Raw genomic sequence first — 16,913 nt, forward strand, 5'->3', positions numbered from 1 at the left:
TTCAAAGGTTTGAAAATGCACACTTGACAAAAAAGACTCTAAGCCCTTAGATTCTGGAAATATCAGGAATTTCAGACACGGGTACATCTTCACCGAAAGGGATGTTAAGCCAAACAAAACAATACCCAGACAATAAAGGCAATGCTTCCAAACTATGTAATAAAAGTAGCATTTTCATTGGTGCTTCCCTCAGTGCCTTCCCTTGTACCTGCCTTTGACTAAAATGCATGATACACCCCTAATAAAGAAACTGAGGACCCTGAAAGCCTTATATAGGGAACATATGCCACCATAGTAACCAGTAGCCATCGTCTACTGCTCAGTCAGTGACCAGCTCTCTTGTAGTCTGTTTACAAATCTTTAGGTAAATGTTTACTTTCTGAAGCATCTGATTAAGGACTGATATCAGCTGCTAATCAAGGCTTCTTAATCTCCAATTTTGGGGTTGTTGAACTTGATCCTTTGTCAATACCCACAAAAGATTTGCACATTAAAGGCAAAAAGAAATAAGAGATGCCTCCTCTTTCCTCTGAACGTGAGATGTTCTTCTTTCTCCCAGTCACTACTCACTTCAATTTGTTAGTCAGGTCATAAGAATTCTTCCACTCAATGCATTACTTTTACTGAAATGGTAAGTAGTATGCAGAAGCTTATCAATTGACCTACATCAAAGATTTCTTTCCTCAGACGCATTACAGTTGTTAAGATTACAAAAACTGACCATTATGACTGAAAATGTTTTTTGAAGTTCTTTTTACTGTGTTTTGTATGGGCAAGTGACATTTAAAGACTTAAAATTTTTACAGGCCCTTGCTGCTTATTTTCAACACGAAAGAGGCACCATTTATTTTCAGCTTGACCCTGGAATAAACTACCGGTCCCATGGTTGGTCCTCCTTACACCAGAAAAAGATAAGCAAACAGACTTTGCCCTCACAACAGGCTAGCAATTTGCCCCAGCTGCAGGTGGGTGACTCTGTTCTGGCCATAGCTGGTTCCTCAGACCCTTCATCTTTTACCCCAGATCCCTCTGGGGTAACACCTACAGCCATTATGGACCAGGGGCTAGCCACGCCCTTTGCTGCAGTTGGGGTTCCCTAAGAGGGCAAGGGAGAGCAACTCTTGTCTGTCCTGGGAGAGGGAACAGGGAAGATTTCTCTGCTTAGTCAGAATGTTGTGCACATCCCTGGGAAGCTGCTGCTGCCATTAATAACACTGTTGACCCCCATTTCGAGTCAAAAAGAAACAGAAAACTAAACATATCTATTCCTCTTCAAATTTCCTTAGGCAGTAGTTTACTGGGTCTGGCTTATGGTTTAATTCAGGCTATTGGTCCTTCTTATGAAGTGGTTTCTGGTAAAACAAAGAGAGATGCTTCTTTTCCTGAAGCAATTCAAGAATCTGACTCTGGACAGAAAGATGAAGGTACAGATACAGGGTTTTCTCCTCAACTGTTCGATTCAGTCTCAGAGGAGAGCTCATTTTCTGATTCTCCCTGTGAAAATGTATCTTTCTCTGAGACTATTTCCAGAATGTGCCAGTGTTTGCAGTAGGAGGAAATAGTAAGAGATGTTAGAGAAGGAATTTCCAAAACCTTCACCCATTCCATGCACTTCTGTAGGCTCTGGAGAATGTGTGTGTTTCTGCTGGCAATCTTCCTTATAGTCAGCCTCTAAAACATCAGATAGAATGCATAAAGTTCCTCAGTCCTTCAGTTTTCTGTACACTCATCTGAAACCTGACCCAGCAGCTATAGCTTTAGTTAATCCCACTTCTGCTTCACATGCAATTATTATCCTACTCTTTCTCACAAGGATGGGAAGGTTATTGATAAGTATCAGAAAAAGCATATGCTTCTGCAACTTTGATTTTCAAAAGTTTTGAATTATCAGGCTTGTATGTTAAAGTTTATTCTGACAAATTGTGAAAGTATGAGGAAAGTTTTGTCTGCAGTGTCTTCTTGCGAGGAAAATTCTACTTTAAATAATTTAACTCATTGTTTACAGTGTGTGTGTATGACTCACTTGATGTGTCTTCGATGGCTGTAGCCACTGGTACTGTTGTGAAGATATTTGCCTGGCTGCATTGTCAGAACCTTCCAGATAATGTAAAAAATTAGATTTTAAATTCTCCTTTTGGGTAAAGATTTAGTTTTTGGTTCCTCTGCTGCAGAGGTGATCAAAGTGAGTGATGAAAGGGGTAAGCTGATACAGAGATTGTGTATGATTTTTCAGACCCATTTTTCCAATTGTTCTAAGGGAGTCTCTAAACCTTCATTTAATTTCAGCGAAAAAAAAATCTAAACCATCTCACCAAAATGCAAGTAAGCAGACATTTAATAAGAAATGGTAGGGGACATCTAAAAAAATTTCAGGAAACCCCCAAAACCAAGGTCAGTCCAACAAGTCAGAATGACTGTTTAGGGGACCTTGATCCACCCTCTTCTCTGGCAATCACGTTTCCATTCCAGAAATCTGAATTTCCACCTTCCTCTTTGACAACATATAGTTTCAGACAAAATGGGTCTGAAGATCATTCATCGAGGTTACAGATGGCAGCGGGAGGACATCCTTTATTTCCAAAGGGTAATTTCTCAACCACCTGACCAGACTCCTGTTTATCCCTCTGTCCTTCAATACATGCTGTCTCATGGAGTGATAGAATCATTTCTTCCTTTCCTGGTTGGGAAAGTTTTTATTCAAGGATGTTTTTAGTGCCAAAGAAAGAAGATGCTTGGAGACCACTCGTGGATCTTACTTTCCTAAACCTGTTTGCTATAGTCCCACATTCAAAATGTTGTCTCTTCACAAGCTGTTCCCTCCTCTTCCTCATTTAAGATTCCTGGTAACACTAGATTTAAAAGATACCCATCATCACATCCCTATTCATCTAGACATCAGGCATTTCTTTAGGTTTTCTGTGTCTGGATCACGTTATCAATTCTCTGCTTTACCCTTTGGACTATCCTCTGCAGCAAGAATGTTAAAGTGTCTAGCTCCTGTTATAGCTCATTGTGTGCTATAGGGTATCCACATTTTTCCATGTTTAGACAACTTGCTTTTCTTTGCAGAGTGTTTTTCAAAGTATCAGGAATCTCTCATATGGGTGAGAAATCTCTTAAACGAGCTGGGATTCCAAGAGAATATTCAACAGACTTTTTTCACTGCTTCACACAGAATTGTGTTCCTATGTTGTCAGCTAAACATTTCATTTTAAATAGTTTTTCTTCCACAGGAAAAAAATAGGTCTATATGTAGATCTGTTTCTAGGAATTCTACTCAGTCTTCAGTCACTGTGAGGGACTACCTCAGAATGTTCGGTCTCATGGCATCTATGATTGTCATGATACACCTGTCAAGATTCCACATGAGAAAAATGCAGTGGTCTCTGAAGTCTCTTTGGTCCCAGCACCAACATCCTTTGTCTTTTCAAATCCCAGTGCCGAGGTTTGTCAGAAGAAAAAACACTTGGAGGAGAATTTCCCTAAACCCAGACCTCCCCTTCTCCCTCCCTGCTCCAAAGCAGTCAGTCACAACAGCAGCCTCTGACTTTGCTTGGGGAGTAGTTTCAGGAGGGATACAATTGCAAGGTGTGTGGGACACCAAGGACAGATACAAATGCACAAAAATAAAAAAAATCTTGCCCTAATCAAGGCATCCAACTCTCTGAATCATCTTTCATCCCCTAGACCTGTTCAAGTCATTACAAATAATATCACAGTCATGTGGTATATTAAAAAGCAAGGGAGAACTAGGCTGTACCCCTTTTGCAGACTAACCATGTTAGCTTGGCATGTAGCTTCACAGCACAATCTCACTCTTCAGGCATCTTACAATACATAAGTGCAAAACTGTGTGGCAGACAACCTGAGCAGGACCAGGGCATACCCTCATGAATGGAAAATAGATTGGGGTATCTTCCAAGATTTGATCCATCTGTAGACAGTTCCTCAAGTAGACCTATCTGCCTCTTCTCTGAACAATCAGTTGGCAAGATTCTGCTCAAGGACTCCATGCAAGAAGGCCTGGAAGACAGATTGCTTTTTCCTTACCTTGCCACTGATATCCAGGGTACTTCTGAAGATTCAAAAGGAATCCCCCAAGATAATCGTGGTGACTCTGTTCCATCCCAGGCAACAGTGGTTGCCCCTTCTTTTGAAATGGCCAGGGGCAATTACCAAAAGCTTCATCGCAGAATGCATCTACTCACAAAAGATCACAGGAGTTTGATACACCCTGACCCCAATCAACTTCAGTTGACTGCCTGGATGATAGGATCTTGATTTCTTTTAACCACCTGTTTACTGAGAATGTGCAAGAGGTATTAATGGTGGCAAGATAGACTGCTACTAGAAAATACATGGAAAAGATCTTCTAGTTGGTGCCATCAACATAACCAGCATCCATGCAGGGCTAGTTTTTCTCTGGTTTTAGAGTAGTTGTGTGAGTTACTATCCTATGGCCTTTCTTGCACCTCATCAAGGTTGATTTATCTGCTATTTCAGCATTTCTGCCCATGGATTCTCCTCTTTCAATGCATTCTCATGTTACAATGTTTTTGAAAGGGGTTTTGCATAAGAGGCTTGCAAGAAAACTGGTGGCTTCTCCTTGGGATCTTAATTTTCTATTAGGGAAGCTAACACTTGCTCCATTTAAACCAGCTAATCTGTATGTCTTGAGGTTCTTAATATGGAAATTTGTTTTACTGATTGCTCTGACCTCTGCAAGAAGAACATCTGCGTTGCACATACTTACGGTGAGTTATCCCTATCTCATCTTCCACAGAGACATTTTTTTTTAAAACTAATGCTTCTTTTATGCTAAGGTGGCATTCAAGTTCACTTTAAGCCAAACTCACCATCTCCCTGTTTTCTTTCCTGAATGTAAAAATGAGTGAGAAAGGACACTCCGTTACCTTGGATGTCCACAGACAACTCGGGTACTATCTTGACAGACCTAAATCTGTCAGATCTTCAGATCAGTTGTTCATTTCTCGTGAAGGTAAGAAGAAGGGATAACTTGTGTCAAATCAGACTATTTCCAAATGGTTGTCTCTGGTTATTACCTTTTGTGATTCTCACCACAACAAAACAATTTCAGGCACGTTCAAGGTACAGTGTACCAGGGCCTTGGTTTCATCTATGGCTTTCTGGAAAGAATTGGATTTAGGAAGTATTCTTAGTGCAGCAACTCAGCCCTCTATATGTATTTCTATAAAGTACTATAAACTTAATTCCTTCTCTAGATCTAGATCAGGCTTTGCTAGGAACATTCTCCAGGAGTTTCTGGACCATTCCCCTTCCACCCCCCCCCCAAATGTAGTAAGCTAGGGTAATCTACCCATACAGCTAAGGCTACTAAGGCAGTGATCAATATGATGAACATAATACAGTTGTGTAAGTAAACCTAACCAGAAAAGTAGATGTTCGATTGATCACTGCTGCAGTAGCCACTCACACCCTCCCTACACCCCCCTTGTTTTTGGGGTGTTGTTTATCCCATGATGTGACTACTTATTTTTTGTTGTTCCTAGCATTGTCCTTTCAGGGGTCAGCCTCCCGCTCTCTCTGTTGGCATGAAAGCTTTAAAGGGCTTGGTGCCAAAACCTGTCTTTTTAGTCAGCTCAGCTTAAGCTGACTAACAGTTTGGGCATGTTGAAGGTGTCCTGAAGCTTTGGAAGCTGACTGCCTGTTATATCCTTGCAGGATATAACCCATATAGCTAAGGCTACTGCAGCAGTGATCATCAAACATCTATTGTTGTGGTAAGTTTTACACAGCTGTACTTTCTCCTTTAGTTTTCCTGTGTGTTGTTTTGTAATTCTGGTACTGACAATTACAGGCCTTAGAAATTAAGTTAAAAACAGTCCTGCTTCATCTAATCCAGTCCCTAGGATAGAATATTTCTTGGCTTTGAAAAAGATGTCCATACCCTTTTTAAGTGTTCTCAGAGTTCACACTCCTAATTCAGCACATAACCAGTCCCATAATGGGTCAATGTGTTCTGCAAACTATTTCATTGTCTACAAACTACTTCATTCTGTTACAGTTATTAGCACATCCCCTAAGTCAGATTCCATTTAGAACCAAATGCATTATGTGGTCAGACTTAATACAATGCACGTATACTCAAGTTCTTATCTATTTAAATTCACCTGAGTCATAGGTTCATAGGTAGGTACTAGGCTATCTGCCCGAAGGCATTTATAAGCCTAGCCGGAATTGTGTTGGCTATCGCTGCCCCCTTAGATTAGTTCCCTGTGCCTCAGCCATTGAAGTGATCCCCAGGATAAACTTTCTATTTCCCATCCACTCGTTAAGGTTTCTCTTGAAGAGTGTTAGCAAGGAGCTCTGCCTAATGTAGATTGGAATCTTGTTTCAGAGCATGGGAAGTCTCTAGGACAGGAATCTATCCCTCCAGCGTGTCCTATTTATTGTTGTGGTGAAGTTTAGATCCCTAGAGCATGTGGCTCGAGGGGATATGGTTTTCTTTAGGTGGAGCATGTCCATCAGTTCTGGGTTGGACATGGTCTTGTATGTCAGGCATAGATCACCTCTGAGTAGGTGGTATGCAACCGAGTACAGCTGGAGTTTCTTCAGTCAAGCTGCATAGGGCATCTGTTTGAGGCCAGTGATCCTCTTGGTGAGGTACTTCTGTGGTCTTTCCAGCTGTTTCAGGTGTCTTGTAAATGGAGCATTGTACTCTATGATGGGTCTGATGAGTGATGCGTAGCGGGGCACAATGACCTCTTTTGATCCGGATGCAAACCCTTTTTGTGATTAGGTGGGCCACGTAGAAGGATTTTCTAACCACTTTGGCAATGTGATTAGCAAAGGCGAGATTACTATCTACTTGGGTCCCCAGATCCCTTATTACGTCTTCCATATTTAGGGGGTTACCAACTATGTGGTAGTTTGTGGTTACTTTGTTTTTTCCAAAGAGGATGACTATGCACTTTTTGGCATTTAGCTTGAGGCCATGGTTTTGACTCCAGGTATCTGTCTCAGTGAGACCCTTTTGAAGGATGTCTGTGTCAGCCGGAGAGTCAATTATAGCCCCTAGTTTGCAGTCGTCTGTGAACTTGGTCAGCCATAGACTGCCTGAGCTACCCTGTACCTCTAAGAAGTATATGCCGAACAGGAGGGGTCCTAGGACTGAGCCCTGAGTAATGCCACTTGTAACTGGTTTAGAGTCAGACCTAGCTCCTGCAACTCTTACCATGTGGGTTCTGTCCGTGAGCCAGTTGGCAACCCATCTCGTGATGTAGGGGTTTATGTTCAGGCTGGTGAGCTTGTCTATAATACCAGAATGGGGAATGGTGTCGAAGGCCTTTGCGAGGTCTAGGTAGGCTGTGTGGACCACCTTTCCCAAGTCTATAGCCTTGATAACTATCTCAAAGAAGTCCACCAAGTTTAGGAGGCATGATCTGCCCTTAACAAACCGATCTGGGTAGGGTCCACTGTTTGGAGGTTCCCAATGTCTCTGTTAATGAGATCCATGATGATGTGCTCCATAGCCTTGCAGACTAAGCTAGTCAGGCTTATAGGGCAATAGTTCCCGGGGTCTTTTGTGGCTCCACCATTGTGGAATGAAATAACCGTTGCTGTGCACCACACTATGGGCACATAGCCTGTGGAGAGGCTGAGTTTGAACAGGGCATTTAGGTGAGGGGTTAGTTCATCTTTGAACTCATGCAGAACACAGCGTGGGACACCGTCAGGTGCCATTCATGCTGTATTTTTTACTTTGGAGAGGGCTGTTTTAACCTGAGTGTTTATGATTTCAGGGGCACTACATTCTTCTACTATGGTTATGGGGCCTCTTGGGGGTGAGAGGGGGTGATGTTTGCACTGAACCGGTCTGCCAGGATGTTGGCGATATTGGTCAGTTCAGTGTATTTTGTGCCATTCTGCACTAACTCTGAGCAGATCTGAGAATTGCCACTTAGATTCTTGACATAGCTAAAGAATGCCTTGTGGTTATCTTTGGAGTCCTTGGCAATTTTTTTTGAAGCTAGCCTTGGATGATTTTATGAGGGATCGTAGTTTCTTTCTGATATTGATCAAGGATGTCTTCCCTTCTTGGGATTTTACTCATTTCTGTACTAGTTTCCTCCTTGTATTGTATAGCTTGTTTATGGCAGGGGTTCACCAGACTGTTTTCCTTTTCTTGTAGGAGTGATTCTTGGTTTTGCTTGGGATAGCACGATCCATGCATTCTTGTAGGTGCCCGTAGAGTGCATTAGTAAAGGATTTTGCAGCTTGGGCAGTGTTATCCTTTAGCTTGGGGGCTTTGAAACTTTCCACCTCGGTCTTAAGTAACGTGAGGTTTGCTTTTGAAATGTTTTTCATGGTGGTTTCTTTGACCGGGGGTGGGGGCGGAATGTGGATATCCAGAGTGATTCGTTTATGGTCAGACCTAACCAGCGAGGAGTTGACCTCTGGTGTGGTACACCGATCGCCCATGTTGGTGATGACCAGGTCCAATATGTTGTCACCTCTGGTGGGGGTGTTGACCAGTTGATCCAGGGCATTTGAGTTTATAAATTTTAGGAAATGTTGGGCAAGGGAGTTAGTACTTGAGTAGTTCTTCCAGTTAATGTTTGGGTAATTGAAGTCACCCAATATCAGGGTGTTTGTTAGGACCTTTATGTTTTTCAGTGTTTCCAGAAATGCGGAATGGGGGTCCTGGAACAAGGTGGATGATCTGTAGAAAGCTACAATTTGAATTGCAGTTTTGCCCATTGTTAGTTGCACGTGGATGATCTCTGAAGCATCGTGCTGTGCCACTAACCTGGAGGTGAGGTTATCCTTGATGAATATGGATATGCCCCCACCTTTTGTATTTCGGTCCGGGTTTTGTGGCTGAAATGTATGGTATGAGTTGTAGCCTGGTAGTGCTGGAGTGCTCTCTGGAGCCTTAAACCAGGTTTCTGTTACTGCACATATATCGATTTTCTCCATACTGAGGAGTGCCTCGAGTGTGTGCATTTTGAGGTTTAGACTTCTGACATTGAGCAGCATTACCCTCAGTTTTTTGTTACTTGTGCTATTTACAGTGGTGGCTTTTTCTTTTGAGCCTTGCCTAATAAAGGCACTATGGGGGTGGCAGGAGCCTTGGCCAGTATTCGAAAGTCTAAGGGTGACAGGTGCAAGCCGTCTCTAGCGAAGCAGTGTGGCTTGTCGAGCATGTCATCCCAGGCTGACAGACATTGGATCCCCTTTGAATGACACCAGAAGCTTAGCCAGTTGTTGAAAGTGATAATTTTTTCTTTATACCGTGGTATCATTCTTGGTGAGGACAGGATGCTACTCAAGGTCAGGGTCATACCGGCCTGGGCTACGTGATCAGAGAGCTCTTCCATGTCTCTTTTCATGTAGTCCAGGGAGGTACGGCTCAGGTCGTTCACACCAACATGGACAATCACAGAATTGTATTTGTATTTGTTCTGGAGTGACCTGAGTGCTTGTGTTATGTGGCGGATCCTGGCACCCGACAGGCAGCTAACTGTAACCTTCTCCTTGTTCAGACTAGTGAGTGGGACGTCAGTGTGCCTGACTGTAGAGTCACCTATTACTAGTGTGTTGGGTATGTTATTTTGCCTTGAGGGCTGTGATTGCATGGCACACTGGTTTTGTGAAGTATGTGTTTCATGGTTTGTGTTGGGGGGTGGAGGTTGCTTGGGCGTCTGCTTTGGAGATCTCTGTTGCTTTTGAAGATTTTTATTTAGAGCCTCCGAGTATATTTTCGTGTATTTATGTGTGTTTTTTGCCGGTACTGGTTTCATAGGTCTATGTGAGACTGGTGGTGCGATGCAAGTAGTTCCCTTCTCCTCTTAACTGTCTGGCCCAGTCTTGGGTTGAGAGAGCTTAGCCTCCAGTTTGGCTGTATAATTGTATCTCTCACATGTATTAGTGTTTGGTGTTAGGAGGAGAGGGTTGTCTGTGTACATGAGGCAGTTGTTACACTGCCTCAAAATGCCCAGATTCAGCAGTTGGACCGCAGAGTACACCTGAAACTGCCCTTTGGACATGCCTGGATAGGTACAGTGAACTGTTTTACTGATTGGCTGATAAGGTCGAAAAGAGTGCCTTGTCCTTCTACAGTATGGGGCGGGGGGGTCTAGTGCTAAGGTTTATTAGTGCTTGCTATGAGTTTAGAACAAGTGCCAGGCTGAGAAGTGAATGGTTTTAGTGCTTAAGTTGAAAGTTTGTCTAGTTCCAAGGGAGAAATTGAAGAGTAGGCTTCATGGAGCCGGGAATACTTATACCCTAGCTAACTGGCGCTGCCTGGTGCGCAAAACATCAGAAATGTGGGTTTTATAGCAGGGAAATGAAGGAGATAGAAATTAGTCCAAAATGGCCAATAAACTACTAATTTTTGGCCAGAAACCACTCCTCCAGGGACAGATAGTCTGCTCAAAGCTCCCCCTCTCACAGGTGAACAGAGAAGCTTCCTTCTATCCAGGTAAGGTATGGGCAAACATAGAAACTTGTAACACAGCCCTGAATTCAGCACTAACCTGAAAACTGGACTAAACTAGCTTAGAAAGTAGTTTTTTTTTGTTTGTTTTTTTTCAGAAAATAAAGCAGATACAATAAAAAAAAACACTTTAAATGCACAGAAATGGCTGTCACACTTAAGTGTGTAGCCTACAACAGTTAAACAGGTAATTTAAACACAAAAACGTCTTTGTTAAAGTGCAGGCAGTAAAATAAGTGCAATATGTAGCTGAAACAAGCTTTTTAAATCACTGAAACTCTAAAACATCGGTGTTTTATTCATCATAAATATCTATGATTCTCAGTGTGCTACTATTCAGATTTTAACTGATATCAAATATCCTGGCCCATAGGGTAATATGTGCTTATTTTGAGGTATTTGGCCTCTAACAACTCTCCTTAAGCCAAACAGTCATCAACTCGAAGAACTGTTGTCCACTGATGGTCAGGCTTTTTAGTATTTTCAACAGTTTCACATCATCACTATATCTGTGTGCCATCAATGATTCTGACGGGGTAAGACCACTGAGATTAAGTCAATAATAGGAGGAGCTACACAAGACTATTGTGTTATCCTTGTCTCAAAGTTATATGTCAGTAACATAGAGGAATAGAGCAGTGACTTTGACCTAGATAATCTGGGCTCGATTAATGGTCCTAGTGCTAGTGGAATAGAGCATTGACTATGACCTAGATAATCTGGGCTCGATTAATGGTCCTAGTGCTAGTGGAATAGAGCATTGACTATGACCTAGATAATCTGGGCTCGATTAATGGTCCTAGTGCTAGTGGAATAGAGCATTGACTATGACCTAGATGATCTGTGATCGATTAATGTTACTGTTGCTAGAAGAGCCTGATGGGAGTGGGTGAAGAACAAAGGGACTGAGCTTGATAATCTCTATTAGAGTGGGAGGGGATCATGCCTAAAGAACACCTGCTCCATTGGCACTCTGCAGAGGAGACCAGAGAGCCCAGTGGAAATATTTGTTTCAACGGGGAATATGTGCAAGCTTACATCACCCCAGAAGCATCAAATGGGTATGTAGTAGAAGAAATGGAAGGACTAAAATGGAAAACCTCAGCCCCACTACAGATGATGGCACCAGTTCTAAAGCCAAGTCTCACTTGAGGGGAACAAACGGATAATAGGTCTGTCTCCCTGAATAGAAAGAATGGATCACTGATGCAACCGGGTAGAAAGGCACACTCTACCAGGGCGTTGATCAGGTGCGGGGTGCATGCAAAAAAAAGGTTGTAATGAATGCTGTACTGAAAGTCTTACAACACTAATAAGACACCTTAGGAACTCTGTTAATAATTAGACATGTTGCCCTCAGAGGACGTGGCAGTAAGCTGTGCCTCATGCAGTGTTACATGTAATTCCAAGACCAGTAATGGCATCTTTCCTCCCTTTATGCCAAAAGTAGACAATCACGTTACTTCATTATCTGTGCAAGTGCCTTCCTTCATCTTTAAAGGCATACCGATGTCTACCGTGTCACTTACTTGTTCTGCTCCTGCATTCCCACAAACACTTATTGCACACAAAATGTTGACAGTTTTATGAGTAGTCCTGCTTCCACAAAAGTTTTACTGGGACTCATTTAGTTCACGGATCATAACCATATGAGGTTAATAATCGTGACAGATTTTTTTCTCAGTTGGATTCGGCTCTGACACAAACATTTTCTAACTTAGTACTAGTATTGTGATAACACCATATTGCCAACTCCACGGTGATTAGATCATGTTACTTTTTGCATAAGGTAACTGACTGCTACCAGTTAAGTACAACAATGTTAGGCAAGGTGACTGCAAGTGCAACAAATGTAAATAAATATACGCAATGTGAGTGTGTAAGTCTGTGTGTGTGTGTGTGTGTGTGTTTGTGTGTGTGTGTGTGTGTGTGTGTGTGTGTGCGTGCGTGCGTGCGTGCGTGTGTGTGTGTGTGTGTGTGTGTGTGTGTGTGTGTGTACGTGTGTGTGTCTGACTTTGTGTCTATCTGTGTGTGTCTGTGTAAATGTACATCAGTGTGTCTGCTTCACTAACTCTCTTATCAGACATACATGTCTCCTTGTGTGCCATAACTGGCACGTGAAGTACCAACATATTCAGACATGAACTGAACCTTGGAGTTGTTGTCTTTGTTGCTGCTGGTAACCAGATATTCCATCTTAATTTAATTGACCTCCACTGACCAGTACCAAGAATCACTGGAAACTAGAGTACATGTTGGGTAGGGGATCTAATTCATTTGTCATCATTAAATGGAAAATGTTAATTCTCTTCACTAAAACATTTACTGAAAAAGAAAATCTCAGTGCAATAGTATGATTCATTGTATTTTTTTTCTGCAGATGAGTTGACAGTGGCTAGATACAGAACTGAAAAGCCTTCCAAATCCCCACCACCTCCTCCTCCAAGGAGAAGCTTCCCATCTTCACATGGCCTGACAACAACACGCACAGGAGAAGTTGTAATGGTGAACAAAAAGGAGTCAACCTTCATAAAGGTGTGTAATACATAGATATAACTTTAACAGGCAGTATGATTGATTAGCTGTCAAAAACTATGGTGGCTCATTGTTCCCCATCTACCTACAACCTCTGTGTATTAAACTGGCAGCTCTGTACCTGCTTTAACTAAAGGAAATGGTTAACCTATATTCAGCATTATGCACCTAACCTGTTTTCTGTACATGACAGGGAGGTAGAACAATTTTTCAAAAGTAATTTTAGTGAAAGCAGTTTCAGCACAGAGAAATGAACAAAACTACATTTGTTGAAAGAATTATTCAAAACTCAGACTTTTTTGTAGAGGGAAAGACCCATAACTCCCAGACAAATAATGGATTTACTTCATGCATTCCTTCTGCTTAATATAACCAATGTAATGGTAATTGCACATTTCAGAAAACCCACCTAGATTTGTTGCATCTAGAGAGGTTTGATTCAAATGTCTCAAATGTGGGAGCACACCAGTAACTCACAAAATAAATCCATCAAGCAACTATGCACTGATTCTGAAGCCATATGATGAAGAAGGCATGGTTTCTCTTCAGTAGGCCTAATATGCCTGATGTGTATATAACAACAATGCATGTCTGCATTGATTCACTTTGACATACATTTTATCAGCTTTTTCAGACTACAGTCACCATCCTAACTCATGCAAGTCCTTTTGTTTATAATAAATTTCCTTCAATTTGTTTAAACTTTAACATTTAGAAGGACCATCAACTGTAACAGGTATGCATATAATGATGGAATTTGCAAGATACGAAAGACAATTTAAGCCAAAACAATTGCCACCAACTACATGCCTTTCACAAAATTTTCCATTCCATGTAGCAGATGATACAAGTTTGTTTACTGGTTTCTCATTTTCCCTGATGTTCTTTCTCATCATGCTATGCATGAGACTTTGCATAGCTGGTTATAAAGCTTTGACAACTGCGTGCATTTATAAAACTCAGCTCTTACTGCATAAAAGAGAAAAAAAACAGCTAGTGTACCCCCAATGAAGGAGTGTTGATGTACAGCATTAGGCACACATTCTGCACTGTGCTTTGAACATGAATCATTTGATTCCTTTTTATTTGTATTCTTCAAGTTTTTATATAAGATATAGAACCCCTCACTTGGTCAGGAGCTGAAGCATCCAGTCACTTCCTGGACTGTGCTCGTATTCTTTGACCATCATTTTAAGAGGAATGTAAATTGTGATGCCCGTGCACTGGCACAGTAATCAAGTAGCCTCTTCCTCACCACTAACACCAGTGAGGGACATTTACATTGGGAGGATGACAAGTACACACACACACACAGTAAAGTACAATTTCCCTTAAGAGCACACAGAGATCACAGTCAGCCTGGGGCTGGTTTCTCCCTCTCTCTCTCCAGATCCCCAGTAAGACTCCCCACTGGCACAGCTATAGGGCTAAGATCTCAGCCGAGTGGTCAAGCCAAAACCTCCATCACCCTCTCTGTCCAAACAGTGCTCCATGTCCCTGCCCAAGTAGTTGACACACACACACACACACACACACACACACACACACACACACACACACACACACACACACACACACACACATACTTTGAGATTTGAATTATATACAATCACACAGACACTCCTGGGGAAGGCTGGCACAGGTTCACTAGCTATGCCCCCTTCTGCACAGTCTATAAGGTAGTTATCACTGCCACAAACCACTACTTATCAGCTACTGTGAAGGCCCTTACCAAAAGGTGTCCAATTCTACTGTGTAATGTTACTGTTATCTAATTGGTAAGTGTGACCAAGGCCAAGGCTACTCTAGAGTAGCCTGTACAGTATCACCAAATACATGCAAGTACACTAAGAGCTTAAATATCTTTGTACAAAACCAGACACAATTAAAAGGTTTAAATATATTTAATAATAAATAATAAAAGCACAAGACAATACTCATTAACTCAGCACATTTACTTTAAAACAACATTGCAGGACAGTCTCACATAAGTACAAAAATATCTAGACTACGCTTGCTATATTCCTAGCTATCTCTAAGAGAAACTATGTTCTAAATAACTTACAGAGCAAGGCAAAGTGCTGGTGAGATGTTTACAGGTCCAGAACAAGATACAAAATGCACTGACTTTTTCTCTGAGATGGTTCTTAAGTTAATAATACACATTACTGCTGAAACATCTCAGATTACATCATTCTTGTCACCTCTGTCTAGGTTTCCCAGGCTAGCAGGAACTTCATTTTTTAACATGTCTCTCTTAAAAATACTTCTCTCTCAGAAGCTGACAGTTCTCTCTTAGAAGCTTGCCTGAAACTGAAAGTCATAAAGCAATTACCTTGGAAACCTGTAATTACCTCTGTTTCCAGACAATAGAAAGAAGCCCCTACCGTAGACATCCTGCCTCTTAGCTGAGATCCTCCAAAACTAGCTACGAAAACAAAATCATCACTGATTCTAGGGACAACCACAAAGCATTCTATAGCTATGTCAAGAATCTCAATGGCAACACCCACATCTGCTCTGAGATACAGCACAAAGGCATGAAAATTACAGAACCAACTGATATTGCCACCGTCCTGGCAGATATGTTCACTGCTAACTTTATCCCCCACTCACTCCCTAAACGGCCCATATATATACAGGAAGAATGCAGAGTCCCTGTAATCACAACTATGCAGGTAAAAGCTGCACTCTCTAATGCCAAAAACACAGCATCCATGGGACCGGACAACATCCCAGGCTGCATTTTACATGAACTTCAGAATGAACTGGCTCCCCACCTAAGCACCATGTTCAATCATAGTCTCACATCCGGCTTTTTGCCTACTAAATGGTGCACAACAACAATTATCCCAGTCCACAAAGGGGGAGCCACCACTGATCCCAGGAACTATCGCCCTATTAGCCTGACAAGCCTGGTCTGTAAGGCTATGGAACGTATCATCATGGAACTCATAAACAAAGACATTGGTAACCTCCAAACTCTGGACCCCACCCAGTTCAGGTTTGTGAAAGGCAGATCATGCCTCCTGAACCTGATCGACTTCTTTGAGGCAGTCACCAAAGCTGTATATGAGGGTAAGGTGGTTCACACAGCCTATCTTGACCTCGCCAAGGAATTATAGCTAAACTCACTAAACTAGGTATAAATCCCTACGTCACAAGATGGGTTGCCAATTGGCTCACTGACAGAACCCACACTGTAAAAGTTGCAGACTCCAAATCTGACTTCAAACCAGTGACAAGTGGAGTACCACAGGGTTCAGTCCTAGGACCTCTCCTGTTTGGTATCTACTTCTTTGAAGTACAGGCTAACACCGAAGGCCTTTGGCTAATGAAGTTCGCAGATGACTGCAAACTAGGAGCCATACTTGAGTCCCAAAATGATGTGGACATCCTACAGAAGGGCCTCACTGAGACATATCCCTGGTGTCAGAGCCATGACCTCAAGCTCAGTGCCAGAAAGTGCATTGTCATCCCCTTTGGTAAAAACTCTGTACCCATGAACTACCACATAGGCGGCAGTCTACTTAATGCTGAATGTGTGATAAGAGACCTGGGGACCCAGGTGGACAGTAGTCTCTCCTTTGATAATCACATCGCCACAGTAGTCAGTAAATCCTTCTACTTGGCACACCTCATCACAAAAGGGTTCTCATCTAGGAAAAAAGAGGTCATTGTTCCCCTCCACTCGACACTCATTAGACCCATTATAGAGTACAATGCCCCTTTTGGAATGTACCTCACAAGACATCTGCAGCAGCTGGAAAGGCCACAGAAATACCTCACAAAGAGGATTACTGGCCTCAAACAGATGCCCTACACTGACCGTCTCAAAAAACTCCAGCTTTACTCCGTAGAATATCGCCTACTCCGAGGTGATCTCTGCCTAACATAT

The 16,913-nt window shown here is 42.1% G+C and overlaps 1 protein-coding gene across 2 annotated transcripts in view; it reads left to right on the plus strand.

Moving 5' to 3' along the window:
* The window catches only part of SRCIN1 (SRC kinase signaling inhibitor 1), a 2,370,959-nt gene that overhangs the window by 1,933,940 nt on the left and 420,106 nt on the right, over positions 1-16,913 (plus strand). For both annotated transcript variants that reach the window (XM_044055283.1, XM_044055284.1), the window contains exon 15: positions 12,861-13,015. In XM_044055283.1, the coding sequence (XP_043911218.1) occupies positions 12,861-13,015 (155 nt within the window). The remainder of the gene's footprint in view (positions 1-12,860; positions 13,016-16,913) is intronic.

Source organism: Protopterus annectens, chromosome 13.part0 (genome assembly GCF_019279795.1).
Source record: "Protopterus annectens isolate FY-2018-M chromosome 13.part0, PAN1.0, whole genome shotgun sequence".
Classification (NCBI taxonomy): Eukaryota; Metazoa; Chordata; order Ceratodontiformes; family Protopteridae; genus Protopterus; species Protopterus annectens.